At 35.2% G+C, this 19,896-nt stretch overlaps 1 protein-coding gene and 2 pseudogenes across 1 annotated transcript; 2 read left to right on the top strand and 1 right to left on the bottom strand.

Annotated features, from left to right (window-relative positions):
* The first annotated feature begins 2,308 nt into the window (after positions 1–2,308).
* On the top strand, positions 2,309–4,721 carry LOC120153931 (annotated as a pseudogene).
* Positions 4,722–6,556: 1,835 nt separating this feature from the next.
* On the top strand, positions 6,557–8,199 carry LOC120154087 (annotated as a pseudogene).
* Positions 8,200–10,045: 1,846 nt separating this feature from the next.
* LOC120153930 (sister chromatid cohesion 1 protein 4-like) lies at positions 10,046–19,098 on the bottom strand. The gene is given in 16 exon segments (XM_039165790.1): positions 10,046–10,318; positions 10,852–10,981; positions 11,135–11,240; positions 11,601–11,634; positions 11,939–12,864; positions 13,507–13,643; positions 14,092–14,224; positions 14,347–14,485; positions 14,487–14,701; positions 14,826–15,672; positions 15,805–15,886; positions 16,070–16,119; positions 17,172–17,218; positions 17,316–17,413; positions 17,549–17,810; positions 18,530–19,098. Coding segments are annotated over 16 exon segments (3,429 nt in total). The 5' UTR covers positions 18,654–19,098; the 3' UTR covers positions 10,046–10,219.
* Positions 19,099–19,896: the final 798 nt, after the last annotated feature.

Raw genomic sequence — 19,896 nt, 5'->3', positions numbered from 1 at the left:
AATACGGATATAATTTATCCACAGATTTTTTTAATTAAACTTAAAAAAAATTAAACTTGAAAGGTACTTGTATAGTTGTATTTGTTACGATGATTAAATTGGTACAAGAAATTATAATGAAAAATTATAGAAAACAGGGTAAAATTAGAACTGAAGAGAAGTTAAGGGAGAAGACGCCATATATCCTTTAGATCTAAGGCTTTCCCTTAGATATTATTAACTGCATAGCTAATTTGTATTAAGATATCATTATTCTTATTAGTTTTTTGCACGAAGGTTTTTTTTAAAGAAAAAATCTTCATCGTTTATGCATTTTATTGTCTACTCTGAGTTTAAAGGCAATTTTAGCCCAATAATTTAGGTGGGCTAATTATCTAGCCCAATAAGACACAAAGTAATTTATTTAGGAATCTACGAGATTTACTACAATTACTTGAAACTCATCAAGTCGAAATGATAAGTTCTAATAAAAAATATTTTTTATTCAAACTTTTTATCCCGATGTGATAAAATTTAATAAAAAAATTATATTTTATTAGAACTCGTTACCTCGACGTGATGAGTTTAGATAAAAAAATATTATTTAGATAAACTCGTCACCTCGACGTGATGAATTCTTTGAACATTGTAACAAATGTCGTATATCTCAAAATAAACTTTTATATGCCTTATTGAGCAAATTAATAAAATTGTTTGCCTTATTGGTCCAAAAAACCGAGTTTAAACGGGATATGCCCATTAAAGTTTGGAGCAGGGCCACACTTGTGACGCTGAGTCCAAACTCGTTTCACAGCACAATCCATTTTTGCTCCCTCACCAAACGATATTGTTTTATTAGAATCATGTGATAAAAAATTATTTTTTATGGGATTTGAACTTATAACCTTCAAGAATAAATATTAAACACCCAACCACCAAGTTAACTTATTAATTTAATATATATCTTAAATTACAGTTATATACTTCTTCTCCACTCTCTTCTTCTCCAACGTCCGTCGATCTTCTTTGCCGCTGATGAGTTGTTGTGGGTGGAAGAGCTGACGATAAGAACCAGTCCTCACTTCATCAATAACGGTGGGTTCAAGATCTACAAAAACAGCAAGAGATACGAGCTTCCCAGCTCCGGTTTCACTGAAAAATGTGTTGAAAGCATCATCACCTCCACCGACAGTCTTGTCGATAGGCATCTGGCCATCAGGCTGTTCAAAACAGAAATGCAACCGCTCATTATTCAATGACCAAAACTTATACCACAAAGGTAAATGTACGTAAACTATGATAATTTCATTCGTTTTTGCTTCCGACTCACCTTTCCTACTGCTACTAAACTGCTTACTTTGGTTTCACTTCTAATTACTTAAATAATATTTTTTTCCTAAAAAAATAATATTCTGATAGTAGGAAAAGGTCTGATTCTATCGCATCAATAAATTCCTCTTACAACAAGGGATTCCTTTTCATTGTTGGATTAGAATAAAATTTGGTATATATGTATATGGGTACTGTATATTCACGACTGAAAATAAAAAATTCAACGGTATGGCATGTTTGAAGACAATCCTGGCGTTAGTTGTTTTGATTCAATGCACTACCTTGAGTGAATCTTCTCGTATTTTGGAGAAGAATGGATGACAATATATTCAATGTCATTAGCGGCAAAGAAGATCGACGGACGTTGAAGAAGAAGAGCGTGAAAGTATACAACTGCAATTTAAGATATATATTATTTTTGTTAAGAACATATGAAATTATTAAATTAGCTTGTTGGTCGGGTATTTACTATATATTTCTGAAAGTTAAGGTTTGAATCCCATATAAAGCAAAAGTTTTATCAAATGATTCTAACAAAACGATGTCGTTTTGGGTTTTTTTAATATTAAAACAGTTGCGTCAAAACGACGTCGTTTTGGTGAAGGGCCCGTTAACAACGTTACGGCGCGGAGATATCATATCATCGTGCCGTTAAACTATTAATGGTGGGATGACAATTACAATGAAACATAAACGTCAATGATAAAATTGACAAAATTTAAACTTAAGTAGTATTTTGAACCTGAATTTAAACACGAGTGGTATTTAAAATAATTATAGAATATTTAATACTACTAATTAATAAAGAAAAGGGAAAAGGAATAAATAAAGTGAGTGATGTTGTCCACTTTACTTTAATTCCCGTTTTAAATGCACAAAAGGTAACAAAATGTTTGTGTAATTTAATTATTATTCCTCCGTATAAATCAATTCTCTCGCATAACATTCCTCTACTCCGCAGAACGAGCAATCCCTCTTCTACTGTAAGTCTCTATTATCTCCCAGCTACACTACTGTTCCCATTAATCCCTTTGTTTCCATTCAAGAAGAACAAAGGGTTCTAGGTTTTTATTCTGCTGCTCTTTGCTCTCTGAGTTTTAGGTTCATGGCTTCAAGCTTTTAGCCTTTCAGAGCACTTGGAAAAGTGGGTTTAGTGTTTTAGCTTTCTGTAAATAGTTCTTACTTTAGTTTCGGTTCGTTCCTCTTATGGAATTGAAATGGAGTGTTCCTGTTTTTCACCCATGGAAACCCTCGAAATTTCCCACGCTGCTCTTTCTATTGTTATCTCTGTGGTTTCTAGGCCCATCTCGGTGTTTTGATCTTGACCCACAAGACAAAGACTCGCTGATACGGTTCAGGTCATCGGTTGATGACCCTGGCCTGAGATTATCAAGCTGGTCAGGGTCTAACTGCACCAACTGGACCGGTATTTCTTGTGAAAACCGAACCGGTCGGGTTGTTTCTCTGAACCTGGCTAACATGAATTTGTCTGGTGAAGTGCACCCCGCTTTATGTAAAGTTTCACTTCTTGGATACTTGAATTTCTCTGGGAATAATTTCAATGGAACAATTCCAACATGTTTGGCTCATTGGGTAGCCTTAAAAGTCTGGATCTTAGTCATAATAGCATTGTTAGGGTTATACCTGATGATATCATGAAGCTGAGGCAATTAAAGGAACTTGTGCTGAATGGAAATCGTGAACTCGGTGGCGTTTTGCCGTCGTGGATCGGTAACTTTTCCAGTAATCTCGAAAAACTCAATCTCGGCTCCAATTCCTTTCATGGGGAGATGCCTGACAGCTTGTTTCAGTTGAAGTCCTTGAAGCACTTGGATCTCGGAGACAATTGTTTATCAGGCAATATTCACGAGTTTCATCAGTCATTGGATGTTCTGACATTGGCTAACAATTCACTTGTAGGAGGAATACCTACATGTATTGCCTCACTGCAAGTGTTGGCACATCTTAACCTATCATTCAATCGTCTGAGTTATGGTATCTCTCCCAGGCTTGTATTTACAGAAAAATTGCTTGTGTTGGACTTGAGTTTCAACGATTTATCAGGTCCTCTCCCTGGAAAAGTTGCGGAGGCGACTGAAAAATCAGGCCTTGTTCTTCTGGACCTCTCTCACAACCGTTTTTCTGGTAAATTCCCTTGAGAACACCGAGTTGAAAAGCTTGCAAGCATTTTTTCTGTCTCATAATCTGCTTACAGGGTCTATTCCAGCAAGGATTGGTAATTTGACTTATCTCCAAGTAATCGATCTCTCGCACAACTTCTTGTCGGGTTCGATTCCTTTAGACATTGTTGGGTGTTTCAGTTACTTGCATTGCTGCTCAATAACAACAATCTTTCTGGTGAAATTCAACCCGAACTCGATGCATTGGATAGCTTGAAGATATTGGATGTGAGCCATAATAAGATTTCTGGTGAAATTCCACTAACCTTGGCAGGGTTAAAGTCACTAGAGGTTGTGGATTTTAGCTTCAACAGCCTCTCGGGAACACTGAATGATGCGATAACGAAATGGTCGAACCTCAAGTATATCTCCTTAACTCACAACAAATTTAGTGGGGATTTACCGAGCTGGCTATTTACTTTCAGAGCAATCCAGATGATTGACTTGTCTGGGAACAAATTCTCAGGCTTCATACCAGATGGTAATTTCAACATTAGCTTCCACAACAACAGAGGAAATAGTGATAGAACAGCAGCTAAAGAGCCAATGTGGAATGCTGAGATTAAAATTTCTGCCGTGGTCATTGATAGCACTGAACTAAGCTTCAGCTACATGGTGTCTTCGGCAGTTGCCATCGACTTATCGGATAATTTGTTGCGCGGTGAGATCCCAGACATTCTCTTCCAAGTAAAAGGATTGGAGTATCTGAATCTATCTTACAACTCCCTCAACGGTACGGTTCCTAGGATGGAGAAAATGTGGAACTTGAAGGCATTGGATTTGTCACACAATTTGTTATCCGGCCGGCTCCCTGGAAACATATCCACCCTTAAAAGTCTAATACTCTTGAATCTATCGTACAACAGTTTTTCCGGATCAGTTCCTGCTAACCAGGGATATCAGAGATTCCCGGGAGCATTGGCCGGTAATCCGGGTTTGTGCACCGGAGAGGGATGTAACGGTGCAGGCCTACCTGGGAAGACATTTGAAGTAGAGGGACCGATAGTGGTGTGGGTGTTTTGTGTAAGTGCTTTTGTCAGTTTCTATTTTGGTGTCGTGGGTCTCTCTTTTGTTCGGCAGGAGCAAGGAGATACATCCTCCACACTAAACTTTAACGCATGCTTTCTTCTATATATTTTATGCATGTATGAATGTATGTATATCTCTGCTTCTTACTGATATTAAACTAATGGTCAACGCACTAGAAGGTGTGGATTATCTTCATTCACATATGTTTAATCCAACTCTTCTTTTGATATATGAAGATTTATCAACACATGATAATATGATAGTTTTAGTGATAATAAATTTGATATCTTTAAATCATGAACTTGTGAGGAAAATAAAGTTCAATAAGGTTTGACAATAATTATATCCTAATATAAATCATGAATTGTGAGGAAAATGCAAATCATTTGCTTTTGATCGTCATACGAGTCAAATGGCTTATGACATTCATACGTGCATTGTCACATTAGCCCGTAAAAAAAGTTACTAACCAAATCATCATTTCATTAAAAGTTAAAAGGTTGGATTTGGTTGTTGATTGTATCAATCCGAAGCTACAATCATGTTCGTGAAAACTAGACGCCGACCAGAGCCGCCGTAGTAGTGGTGGTGGTTATTGGGGAAGAACAGAGTTTGGCTTCCATTTATATAGATGCTTAGTCAAAAAGGAGGGTGTGAATCACAGGAAAATGTGGAAAATTAAGAAATGGCGCGGTCCACCCAATTCTTCCCAAAATTTCGCCGAGAAGTGCAAGGAAAAAACTTACAATAATTTTGTTTTGATTTGCTGGTTTCCAAACATGGGTCGTCATGGTCTCTCCTTGTTTTCTTTGGGGTTCCAAAACGGCTTCTCCTTCAATGAAGGGGTTGAAGACTGTGCGCCAAAATTATCATTCTGAGATTTCTTCAACCCCCACCACCGAGGCCCACATCCATAGTTACTCGAAATTAGTTTAGGGGAAATTCTGGGGATTCGGCACTCCTGGCGGCGATTACCATGAATTGCTTCCCTTGTTTCTCATCGCACAAAAGCAAGAAAGAAAACGGCAAAAGGGAACATGACTCTTCCGCTGAAGACTTTATTCGATCACGAATGTTAGGTTTGCGCTTCCCTTTCTCTTGTTTTTCCCGCTTCGAATCTCATTTCGTCTGAAAATCACTTGTTTCCTCGTTGCATGAAAAGCATAGTTTAGGTAGGAATCGGAGACCGCTTTGCATAGATGATTAGAATTCGAATTTAAAAACCTCTTTTACATTTGATAAATAATGAGGCCAATCATGCAATACACTTAAAAAGCTTGAAATTATGAGTCTATGATGAATTTAAATAAAAACAACGACGTAAATTTAACATGAGAAAATAATTAAGATATTAATATTTTAAATTGAATTAAAATTAGAATATGAATTTATTAGATATTTTAAATTGAATTAAGATATAATTAAGAACATCAGATATGCTAAAATTAGAATCGGAATTGTATTAGATGTGATGTCATAACTACAAGAATTAGTTGGATTAAATCCAAATTTCGCGTTCAGCAGTTTATAGATGGATTAAATGATCTGAAAGTAAAACAAGTTGTTTAATTTGTTGATTTGTTGGATTAAGAAGATAACGGGAAATTAAAAAAAAGCTGATCGGAAGCGCAGGAATGGAGGCGAATCAGGAAGAGCATGCGAAAATCGAGGCTCAAAAGTTCAGTTTCAGAGAGCTAGCCGCGGCAACCAAGAATTTCCGGCAAGAATGTTTGTTGGGTGAAGGTGGTTTCGGAAGAGTCTACAAGGAACTCTTCAGTCCAGTGGCCAGGTGCATGCTCTTTCTTTCTTTCTTTTTTAAATCATGTAATTTTCACAATCATTAAAATGGTTAGATTTGAATATTAGATTCATTAGATGAGACTAATAGTGGATTAAAAGCTGTATTGAGAATTTTTTTTTCTGTTTGGAATTTGGATCCAAATCTGAAGATCAAAACTGCATGTAAACAAAAAACATATTAATATTTGATCATTCTTTATATCAAACAAGTTCTTAATGTCTAAATATCGAAGGACATGGGGGCTGACGGAGGCGGTTCACCCTCCTTAAAAATTTCAAATTCACATGTAATTTAGATATTTTTTTTATTGATAATATGTTTTCAGTCTCCTAAAATTTTATAAAGTTCTTTGTCTAATTTAAAATCCCGTGTCGACCCTGGATGTGGATGCATGGTGAACTTGCAGTTTGAACTCAAATATTGAGAATCTTGGGGTAACCGTGGTATCCCCTGGACTTGGCATCCTTAGGCTCTTTCTAGAATCAAGACAATATTTATTGTATCATCAACATGATGATCTAACAAGAAGGAAAGATAAAAAGAAAATTACAATTTGATAAAGAACAAATAAATGGATTGATATGTTGACTGATTGGTTTTTGGTATTGGAATATTGGAGATATGTATAGGTGGTTGCTGTAAAACAACTAGACAGGAATCATATGAAAGGTTGCAAGGAATTTCTCGTAGAGGTAGCACGATTGAGTCTCTTACGGCATGCAAATCTAGTTAGTCTCGTTGGATACTGCGCTGATGGAGATCAGAGGCTTTTGGTTTATGAATTCCTGCCTGGAGGTTCCCTTGAAGATAATCTACTTAGTACTTCCATTTTTCTTCTTCTTTTCTTAGTTTGATTCTCCAGTGAAATTTTAAGTGAACAACGATATTAATGCATTTGTTGCGGTAATTGCAGAATCCAAGGACGATAAGCCAGAAATAGATTGGTTAACCCGAATGAAATAGCCTATGGAGTAGCACAAGCTCTGGAGTATTTGCATGAAAGGTTGATCCTCCTGTTATATACTGTGATCTGAAGTCCTCAAATGTGTTGTTGGATGAAAAATTCAACCCCAAACTGTCTGATATTGGACTGGACAAAGTTGGACAATCGGCAGAAAGTACTTCGAAGCAGCCGAGGGTGATGGGAATGTATGGGTACAGTGCTCCGGAGTATGCAAGATCAAGTATACTCACAGCTGTTGCCGATGTATACAGTTTCGGTGTTGTTTTATTGGAACTTGTCACCGGAAGAAGAGCCGTCGACACTACCAAACCCGCGAACCAGCAGAACTTAGTCGCTTGGGTAAGCATATGTGTTTATATCAATAGTCGTTAGAGTATTGTGCAAGTAATGTTTAGGTATTGTGTTCTTTGGGTGTCGATATAAATTCCTGTCACAGACACGTTATGTCCGTAACACGTTATCATGTCTCTTGACAATACTTAACTGTACGAGGAACTGGAACAGGCTCAACCCTTATTCAAGGAACCGAAAAAGTTCCCAGAAATGGCAGATCCCGTGCTAAAGAAGCAATTCCCCGAAAGGGGCTTGAACCAAGCAGTTGCAATAGCAGCCATGTGCCTACAAGATGAAGCCACTGCCCGTCCTTTGATGGGCGATGTAGTGGCAGCATTGAGCTTTCTTTCGACTGCCTCCGAAGAGAATAACATCCCTTCCGCTCTCCCTCCGTCCATCTCATCTAAATTGCACTGTATCTCAGACAAGCTGAGGCTCGAGTGCGGTGGCGATGCAACAGAGGACAAGCAAATGTGATTGCATGTTCATTGGTTATGCCGAACATAGTGGTGCTGTGAATAGGTTTCTTGTTTTGGAAAGCTATATACTTGGTCGGAATACGATTATTGGAATGAAGAATGCTGAGTTTTTTGAACACGTATTTCCATTTAAAAAACTGATTATGTTTCTCATGCACTTGATATTTAAATCGATTGTGAATATGATGATGTGAAAAGATCAGAATGATCAGGAACTGGAAAATTTCTTTGGAAGTTATTGTTATACATATTTAGTTAAAAATGATTCTTTAATATTTTTCTGAAACGATTTCTTCTTCTGATGCTCTTTATATATATATATATAGAAGTTATTAAAATTGAATTGTTTTGATTGTTCAAAAGGCTTAATGCAAAAGTATCCGATATATAACTTAAGTACTTGAAGAAATTTTTGTTAAAAATGTGTTTTTTCTGTCATACTTTTACATGTCTATGTTGTAACATTCGTTAAATTAAATTGTTATATGACATGTGTCATACATATAAAATTTTAATTATTTTAATTTTTAAAAAATACTTTAATTTATTTTTTAAACCCCAAACTTCTTTAAAATTAAAAAAAAAACCTAAAATCCCAAAAAAACACCTAATTTTAATCATATTTTCTTCGTTTACCACCACCAACGCCGCCAAACGGCAAAATCCCAGTTATGCGCGACTGTCCGAACACTCTATGCTCGAACATCCATGCTTCAAGCGATAATTACAGTGAAAATGGGTGACTGTATCGACCAAATGATTTCAAGTAAGGGCAATGATTCTAACGATTCAAGCGACCGTTCCAATGATTCAAGTGATGATTCCTTCCACTGTGCGTTTGAATTTGGTTAGATGAAGTGGCTGACGAAAAATGGTGACAACCAAGACAACATCTACGATGGGCGGCATGGATAAAGAGGTTTGAAATTAGAGTTTTTAGACTTTTGAATTTTTTTAGATTTAAGTAAAATTTGAGTTTTTTTTATAAATAAATTATATTTTTTATTTTAAAGTTAATTTTTAAATTTTTTATAAGTCTAACGCGGTTCCAATTTCTTAAAAGTATAACGTCGAAAAATTTAAACACTTATTTTGACAAAAAAATTCTTTTAACATTTAAAATTAATTTAAAGTATATCTTGAAAACTTATTTACATTAGTCCTGTTCAAAGTAACACTTGAACATTAGTTGAAAATAGATTTGGAGCAACGTATATATGGGTAGGTCATAACTAAGATATATTCAGGTAATTGGAAATTTAAATTATACTTTTTTTGCATTAGGAAAATGCAAATTCTTGAATTATTTTAGTTTATATATTAAGAATATTCTAGAATCATATAGAAATTATAGTTGTGTAGAAGTATTTATATAAAAATCTAGTTATTCGTAATATTTAATATTATATCTAAAATTATCTATTAGAAGAATTTAAATATTTGTAATATTAAATAGCTAAGATGTTGACACGTGTCAACAATCTAATAGTCGCTATAATCTATAAATAGAGGTGAGTTTTACCCTTGTGGTAAGTGTGAGAAAGTGAGAAAATGGTACAAAAAGTGTGAGCTTGATAAAGAAAGCTTTAGAGGTAGAGAAGAGTAGAGTAGTGGGGTAAGTGAGTAATATTGTAATTACATTTTGTATCAATAAAAGTTATCTTCTCTTAAGTTTTTCAGTTAAACCTTAGTTGTTTCTTGATTTAACACAGAGCTCTATGTAAAGTTAAATGGTGATAATCAAAGCTGATACATAATTTAGACTCAAAGACCAGGGATATCTTCCCATTTCACACTCAAATAATTAAGGCCTCAAAGAATGGGTAAATTGCAGTCAAAACAAAGAAATTAGCATATTCAACTACAAATTGAGATACTTTACAGAGAAATTAGCATATTCAACTGCAAATTGAGATATTTTACAGATATATATATATTATCCCCATCATATAATCAGACATGATATCCCTCCCCCAGTTAAGCTACCTATTACATGAGCTGAACAACTAAGTATTAGAAAGAGAGAAAAATAACATTTTGAAACAAAATAATTACCCCTGAGCATCAGAAGTAGAACTACAATATGCCACTTTTCGTTGAAACATGTTTCATATGAGAGGGATCAGAAACTTGATTTCATGAGCTTTGCTCGAGGCTTTATACAGATGTTGTCAAATGGTTTCCCCTGTTCTACATGGATGTAATCTCTTGTCTTAAGAACCTGCAGATTGGTGAAATGAACAGATAACAATGAGGATAAGTTTACATCCTTCCACGTAGGAGCAACAAACAAACTAGGACAATATCAAAGATCACATGACCAGATCATGGAAACATTCTTGCTTCTTAATTTCAACAGTTTTTAAGATTCAATTTTATTATTTGATTCTTAATATTTAACTATTGATCGGTTCTAATACACAATAATGTCATAATATACTTAAGTTGCATTTGTCAAAAGGTATCCACAAATTGGGTTTGTACAGGTGCATTTTAGTGTATTACTACTTGTGCAAAAGTTGCATACTTCTATACAATACAGGCTTACAATGGTGGAACAAGCCCATATCTTCTCATTTACCGAAAACATAATGCCTTGTTATATAAGAAACAGAGATAAGATGCAGTTTTTTAACTTTCAATGCAAAGTTTTTGTATGCTTAAAGTTACAAATATTACATTCTTCATTAGTGAGTAGATAATAGTGTTACGCACTTTAAAAGTTACTTAAGAGTAAAGTTTCAGTGAACATACCAAAGTTTCAAAAAACATCCTTGATGCTTCTTTTCGTGTCTTATGAGTCAATAGACTGTCCATAGAAAGTACCTTATGTCCAGGTACAACTTCATCCTCGAATAAATTCTGGAGATACTTGGCAACAGCCCTGAAAGAAAAGGTATGACCAAATATCAAGATGTGAGCTAGCTTCATTCCAGTTATTCAGCTACGAGAAATAATTTGATAAATAATGCTAATTTAATGTCAAAATTATAGGGAAAGTAAACAAAGGTAAAATAACTACATGGAGCGTACAAACCTGGTACGAGAAGACCATCCACTGTTTTCAAGAAGACTTTCATCACCACATGGCATGTCATCATCATCACCACCACCTAGCTCATTATCATCTACATTCAGAAATTCTGGAAGGAAAGAAAAATAAATATTTAGCAAGCCGGTAATAGTATCAAGATTGGTTAACTCAAACTGAAGTAAATAAAAAACAGATTTTTTATAAATGTTGACATTTTCCATTTAGGGGAAACTTTTGGGTGGCCATAGCTCCCTTTGGACCTAAATATGGTCCACCCTACTACTGAGTTCACAGATTAAATGTAAATTTTACATCTAAAGTAAAACCCATTCAGTCAAAAAGCTCTTTAAGTTCAGTCAAAAAGCTCTTTAAGTCATGTCCAAATAATTAAATAAATATGATTTCCAAAATACCCATCATTGGTCAAAACTCAAAAGTAGAAGCTAAACAGAAAGAAATGTTATCAAACCTGTATCATTTGCAATTGCAACATCCTCACATTCCTGCAACGCATAAGATCAAGTCATTTACAGGATTCCTAATCCCTAAAATAAAATATGACGGGCCAAAGCAAAAACAATTTTCATTGGAAAATAATAAATTCAAGTAAAGAAAGCACATCGGCAGGACAAGAATATAAAGTTGAGAAATGAAATAGTTACGATAACTCTCAAATGCCCACTACCATGCTAGCTAGAATAGAACAAAGTAATATATAACAGTTACTGAAATATATTTAAAAAAAAAGGTTTTTGCTTGGGGAAAGAAAAACCCATATTAATGCACCATGCATGTATATACACTAACCTTTTCTGAATATGTGGAATCCAGTTTACATTCTTCACGATCCTTACAGATGATGTCTTTGTCATCATTATCCAAGAGTGCGCCCTCAACTTGAGCCTCATCTGCTACACCAGCCTTACCATATCCAGTTTCATATGCAATTTGAGATTCATTCATAGGCTCACCAGTTCGTATAGTTGCAAGAGGATCGGTTCCATTTTCTATAGGTGCAGGGTAGTCTGCCAACGCCATACCAACCTCAACTGAAGTATTGGCTTTACTTTCTTCTAACAACAACTCATCAGTTGCTTTTGATTCAGTTTCAGCTACGACAAAGCTTTCACCATGTTCCAAAACTTCAGCAGGATGAAATACTTTGTCATTTCTCATATCCAATTCAGAAGTATCCTCTCCAGGTTGAATACTTGTCTTTTGATCAGGTGGAAGGCATGCTGCATTGTTTAACATGGAGCCATCCATGCTGTTGGTTACCTCTGCAGCTGTCATGTTACCAGCATCTCCAGTAACAACACCGGTAGGGAATGATACCCTGAACTCATTCAGAACAGAATGATTTGCTGCATTAGCAACTTCAATATTAACTCCGTCAATTTCCATTTCAGTAATCCTATCTAAAGGTTCATATTGCAGAAGTTGAGGTACGTCATCAACAGCATAGCTATCCTGCTGACCATTAAGATCATTGTGTTCACCCAGATGAGTATCAATCTGGTTAGGAATGGCAGAAGCTTGTGCTTGCTTGTCATTTCCAAGAATTACAGGCACAGAGCTTCCTCCAATTCCACCCTCAGCAATAATAGGTTTGACAGAGGACTCTGAATTCTTAGCTAGTTCAGATGATGCATGGTTTTCCTCAACTTCAGAAATCCTGATTCTGGTTAGATCATATGGTTCACTGTACAAACATGTCAATTCACCAGAGATACCTATAAGCACACCATCAATTAGCAAACTTATAACATGCTAAAGGTACAAGCAATGTGTTAAAAAGTCATCCAATAGCAGAGGTATAATTGTTTCAAGAATCAAGACAGATGCACAAATATTAGGATAGACCACAAATAAATCTTTATCATCCATACAATTCTAGAACTTGAGTAATCTTTCATACATATGACATCTGCACCAAAAAAACAGAACACATATAAAAGGTAGTTGTTATGTCCACAGAAACGAGGCAATGCAGTACAAGCTAATAGGTAAAACAGATGTAGAAGTAGTAGGATCTTGTCTTCACTAAAGCCAGAGGATGCCCTAGATTAGACAAACATCTAGAATAACTAAAACTTTGCTCAATGAAAGCAAATCCAATTTCAACAGGGCCTTAAGGATATATATTTACGGTTGTATCTGTAACTGTTTCTCTTCTTGGGGCAGTAGCACATTAGATGCGTTTAAAATGCCACAACTCAACATCCCCACTCTCTTCCCACTTGTATTTTACAACACCCAAAGCATATCATGAATTTTCAAGACCATTATAATCAATTGACAAGTTGAAATTCTTCATCCCATTTGATGCAACAAAAGCATGCAGATACAAGGAAGTTTCAGCACTTTGATCTCACCAGTACATATTGGTTCATTAAAGATTTCATCTTCCAAGAATTTTCTCTGAATCAATGAAATTTCAGGGCGAGTGCAAGGCGCTTTCTTGCGTATGCGACGTATGTCTTCAGTATAAACCAACTGTTGACGTATTGTACTTGATAAGGGGGAAAAAGAAGCTGAATCAGTACATTTGATTTAGAAAATAAAAAAAAATGCATGCCATATAGATTGTTATATTTTACACCCAGCAAGTAATCAAGAGTTTAATACCATCAACAAAAGTCGCTATTACAAAAAATTGTTGACTACAGAAGAAAAAAAAAGGTGCTTCAGAGAAGGATAACACAACAATGCAAGAATAAACATGTAAATACAAAAATTTCCAAGTGCATCAATCCCATAAACAAATTTTGATTTATAAACTCGGGCATTGGAGAGCTCAAAAAAGCAAACATGTTATATTGACAGTGCAATAAGAAAATTGGTGATAATTATCAAATTTAAATACATTCGAGAAAGATCAGCCAGCAATAACAATAAGTTACTAAGTTACTGAGGTATAAAAAAGAGTAAGGTGCAATAAGAACATATTGATAACATACTCGCCATGTAAGACCATAGTATCATCCACAAGCACTTTTCTCAATCTCTTGGTGGCACCAGATCTTGGTGCAGATCGTGCCCGTTTCATTGGAGGAGGTGTTGGTTTCATTTTGAAAAGGGAAGATCTTCCAACTGAAGCAATGAAAAATTGCATCATTCATAGAAGTACTTGATTAAGAGCAATAATCCATTCTTTTCTAGTAAATTCTTAGAAGGCAAATACTAGTTCCTTTTAGAGTTAAAAGTGTGGCTACCTAAAATAGAAGACAACAAGTCATCATCATCAGGAACTGAATCTGTAGTTATCCTCGATCGTGATCTTCCGAATGATTCAAATGAGTTTATACTCTCTATAGTTAATGTACCAGTTATACTTCGTTTTTTCCCCTGAATTGAGTTTCGTTCCAGCATCAATTTCATCATTCTCAGTTAGGACTTCTTTGTCTGGGGTAGACACGCCCAGCAAATCACTTGGTTCATCATGAGGTCCTTCTGGTGCAGAGAGGAACTTTTCTGGTGCAGGCAAATCGGACGTAGCAAAATTATTCGAATTTTCCAACTGATCATCACATAAAGCAGGCTCTGACATCTGAGTTTGGCAGGCTTCAACTGCGAAGATGGTGGTTAATTAGGAACAATATAACATGAAAGCATCATAAAAATGATGGTGCCATATATAAAATTGAGGGAATAAGCTATATAAGACTGCATTCGTAAAACTTGTAAAACAAACCTTGCATCTCAATGGAAGCTCCAGGAGCATGAACTTCCTCCTCCCTTATGGACAAATCCACCAAGTTTTGCTCTGCAGCAACCAAACTATCACTTCCAAGAACTTGAAGATACGAGAGATCTTTGTGGACAATAGGTTTTTCTAAATTTTCAGAGCCATTTGGTTCCTGAAAACCTTGAGCTTCACCATCAATAACTGTTGTTTTGGAAGGTGAGCATGTCTCTTCCAAATTATCAGTGGTTTGAGCATCATTGCCAATTTCAGATTTATGTGATGCTTGACCATTCTCCAAACAGCCATCTGATGTGGGCACATAGATGCTACTTGAACATGATCTTCGAGAAGGGTCCTCCAAATCAAAGGTGACGTTGGAGCAGCTAGGAGATTCAAGACATTCTCCATCAGTTCTATCCATAGAGTGCATGACACCATTAGGCGTATCTTCCACCCTATCCAAACCATCAGGTCCTCTGATAGGACCAACAGCAGATGTGTAATCCACAGACAAGGCATCATAGACAGAATTTCCTTGTGGTTTAGTTTGTTCCTTCTCCATGTCACTAATGTGGCAGCCATTTTCAGGAGGCACGCCAACAATAGGATTATGAACTATATCATTATGCAATGACTGATCCACTGGACCATTATCCCCATTGAGAAAATTTGATTTAGTAGAAGCAATTTCTACACAATCATTCTTCAATTCTGTAAAAATGTAATTTTCTGATTCAACATGATCAACCAAAGCCTTCTGAACACCAGACAAGCTAGGCACTTCCACTAATCCAGGGGCATTTGCATCCTCGTCGTTCTCAACAAACTTGGAATTTGCAGTCATACCTTCAACCTAACAGCAAGCAGAGCATATTACTCAAAGGCTGGATGTAACAAAATCACCAGAATATATAATTTTCTATGTCATAAAATCAAATTAAAAGGAAATTGAGATGTATGTTGAGTTGAACAAAAAAAAAAAAACCTGATCCCCACTGCAATCCATTGGCACAGCTTCTAAATTACTTCGGTCTTGTTTTGGTGGTACATCAGACCCTTGATCATACCTGAAATGACATAAACAAGTCAGGTGAGCCAAAATATTCATAATGGTTTCATAAATTAATCAGTGAAATTAACAATGACTTAACAAACGACCACACTATCCAAAAAAGATAATAAGGAGAAATACGGTAGGAGTATGACCATTTCATAAATGACATTATTGTGTATATATATATCAGGCTTACTCTGAAACTTCAACAGATCGTGGCGCTGCAACCTGATCTAGGACTAGCTCCTGCTCAAGATTAATCCAAGACAAGGATTTTCAGAAGATGATTAACATAATAGGAAAGAGCACAAGTAAAAAGTAAAAGACAGTCAATTCATAAAGAATAAAGTTTAACACCACAACCCCAAAGACATCAAACTTTGAAGAACCAATGGAACCATCCATTCAACAAATCAAAGGTTCTGCAGACCAGAAAATCCCATGAAGAATATTTTCAATGCCAAGAACCAATTGATCAGGGTTTTAATGTTCAAACCACCTATGAAATAGCTCAGTAAATAATCCACTTCATGCACCTTAGTCCATCCCTAAAAGGCTAGATGCAGTTCTACTTGGAGTAAGGATATACATGAATGACAAAAAGGCTGGATGCAGTTCTACTTGGAGTAAGGATATACATGAATGACATGCTCTGACAATATTATTGCATCAGCTGTAGACTCTGGGTCTGATCTTAGTTTTAAGTTTTAGGATCATGTTATCATATTAGATTACTATACTTTGTAAAGCAGTTTTTGATCGTTCCCATCTTGAATCCCAACTACTTTCTAAGAACAAAAGGAATGCAGAAATGTGAATATGATTTCTTCTATTTAATGGACGGGAGTTTATGGCAATTTCAATAGCTATTATTAGTCTGTTAGGTAAGGAAATGGGCAAACGGTGCATAAGTATAGGAAATATTGCTGCAAAGCCTAGATCTCCATCATTGTCTTATCCCTAAATCATAAATCAAATCCTAACTAACATCATATTTCAACTCTAGACCCGAAATACTATTCATTGGCACAATTCACAGATGCAAAACACATCCAAATCAATTTGGCCTTTTTTGTCGAACTTTAAGCTTAAGTCCTAGCCTATATCAACCATCAAAAGATTCAAAACAAATCATATTTTCAAATCCATGTAAACCCCAAAATCAGAAACTCTTGCTTGATAACCACCCTTTCTTAAATTTCCAGATCCTACATTAGTAAGCCTCCTGCTGATTAGAAACCACTTTCAAAGCAATCATGAATCACCAAATATCAAGGACACAAGAATAACAACACTACCTCATCAAGCAGACCAATCTGAGAAGTGTCACCATCACCAAAACGCTCTGAAAGTATTTAAAATGCAGAATTTTAGATTCACTAAATTTTGCCAAGTAAATGTAGCTAAAAATAGCATTGCCGCAGTCAAAACCATCCACTAACCATCCAATCCAAATTGTGATGTAGTATAAACCACGTCACCCATGGTATCTTGAAGTGTAATCTGCTCTCTTGAGCTAATGTGATGATCAACGTAGTTACTGCCAAGAAAATTATGTTTAGTTAACATACAGTACTCCCATAGATACTTTATGAAGATATTTGATGTGCATCTCATAGTGCCAAAGCAACGCATACAACAAGACAATCTAAAAGGTAAAAATATTAAGACTAACCCCTGAAATATCTCATTGTCAGGCAGCTCAAAGTCATCAAGATCAAAAGTCTCAGGCAAAGTGATCGAATGGTAGGGCGCAGTCGATTCTTCTGGTGGTAAATCAACAGCAGTGGAGCGAAATGCCTGTTTTATCTTGAGCAAGGCTTCGCTGCAATCATCAAAAAGGTAATTCACCTTTCGAGAATATATCCTCACTACTCCAAGAAGAAGATGACTGGACAGTCGTAGTGCAATGGGTACATCAGGAAACAGAATAGAGTCTGCTCAAAGGCCATATAAACAACAAAAGGCAATCCAAAAAGTTAGCCAAGCCTAGTCAACTTCTTCTGTCACAAAATTTCTTATGAATATGAAGGAAATTAGATAACAGAACGTGAAAACATCAACCATAACCTTTCTCTAATTTTAATAGTGCAGAGATATGCATGAACAACAAAATCAAAAAAAGGGCTGAGCAAGCTCAAAGGAAAATTCCTCCACTGAGTAGTAACTAAGTAAACCGCATATTTAAGAATATGCTACAACAGCATGGATAGTAACCATGTTCCAGAGAAAAATTACTCCTACATGACCATAGGTTTCCGAAGAAACCAATAGAATTTCCAGGAACCCCTCCAAATATGCCCAAAAGGGGAAGATAAACAAATAAATGTTTACTAATTACATCTTGCTACTTCCGTATAAGGTAGTCAAAAATTGGAAGGGTAATAACTAAAATCATAATTAACTAAAAAAGAAACAATGACTAAGATGCAATTCCAATTATGAAACAACCAAAATTATATCTAAATAAAAAATGATACAGCATAAAAGGGAAGAATAAAGTAAGGGATGCATATCTAAAAACATTCTAGAGTGGACTAAGCTTAAGAAGATTTGGTTATTGCATCACTAAAAGGATTTTTTTTATAAGAGTTGGAGGTCTCGTTAAAAAAAAACGTTCATGCTTTTCACTAAAAGGAAACTAAAAAATACTAACCAACAGAAACACCGATGTCAGTATCCGCCACCTGATTCTTCCGGAGCTTCCTCTCCAGATGTGCTGCTATCCATATTGTCCCCAAGGGACCTTTCTTAGCCAATATAAACTGTGAATAAAACATTTCTTTCCTACTAAAATCCTATTTTCTTCATACAACTTCCCGACTTCTAAATGTAACAAACCCAATTATTAAAGCCTGCAAATTCTTAACCTATTCAAAAAAAATACCCAAAACAAACAATTTTAAATTTTCACTACAAATTTCAACAATCTCACCGAGCTCAATATCATTCCCGCTTAATTCAAAGAGAGACCACTCAGTGGAACTTCTAAATACCGAACCTTCAGAATCTGAAAAAGAACTCCCAACTGAAATTTGTGATCTGAACCCTAGCGCTCCACGGAAGGACGGCGATTAGTGGGAAAACCTCAGCTGAATAATTGAGCTAGGGAAAAAGGAATTGGAGAGAGACCGAGTTAGACTAGCAAGTCAGATCGGACAGGCATTACATAAACTAAAAGAGTAAGTGTCTTGTGTAAGAGAGAGACTTGAATTTTGTAATAAAGAGAAGATTAGGCTTTCATTTTTGGCCCTGTTTTGACTTTCAAGTCGTGCTGTCTACACTTCGTAATTGGCTTACATACAGTTCTTCTAGTTGGTCAACAACTATTTATCGTGTCAGATTTTCTTTTTCCAAATTTAAAGGCAAATTAGGAGTGATTTTACTGTGTGGTACCTAAAAATAGTGTGACCCGTTATTAACTAAATGAAAATTTAATAAAAAATAAAATTCTTTAAAAAAAGAAAATTTAATAAAATATAAATTTAAAATATTATTCACGCCAAAGTTATGTATAGTATTTCGATAATATTTTGGTTATATTATAAAAATAAATATCTAAATTATTATTTTTTAGGTACTTAAATTATTTTTTAGTCAAATCACATATTTTTTTTTGATTTCTCTGTATTTCTTTATATGATTGAACTTCAAATTAAATAATCACATTAATTTTTTAATAAATTCTAAATGTAATCTTAATCTAGTGAGGGAGATAGGAATTCTAAAAAAAGAATAAGAGTGTTTCTAGTAAATATAGAATTTATGATTTTAAAAAATATAGGAGAATAAAGTTAAACAAATTAATCAAATAACTAAATATATTTACTTGATAATCACACTATTTTTTTAAACATACAGTTTTTTTTATGTAAAAAGATATCTAAGGTTCTCAAACTTTAAAAAATCAATATGATCCTTATTCTTTTTTTTAATAAATATGACCTTCCAACTTTAAGAAAATCTCAATGTAACCCTTTGACTAATATTTTCTGTTATTAACCAACGAAATTATTACTTTAT

Source organism: Hibiscus syriacus, unplaced genomic scaffold, assembly GCF_006381635.1.
Source record: "Hibiscus syriacus cultivar Baekdansim isolate YM2019G1 unplaced genomic scaffold, ASM638163v2 tig00111105_pilon, whole genome shotgun sequence".
NCBI classification, from domain to species: Eukaryota; Viridiplantae; Streptophyta; class Magnoliopsida; order Malvales; family Malvaceae; genus Hibiscus; species Hibiscus syriacus.
Note: the sequence above shows the minus strand (reverse complement) of the source record. Positions and strands in the feature narration are given on the sequence as shown.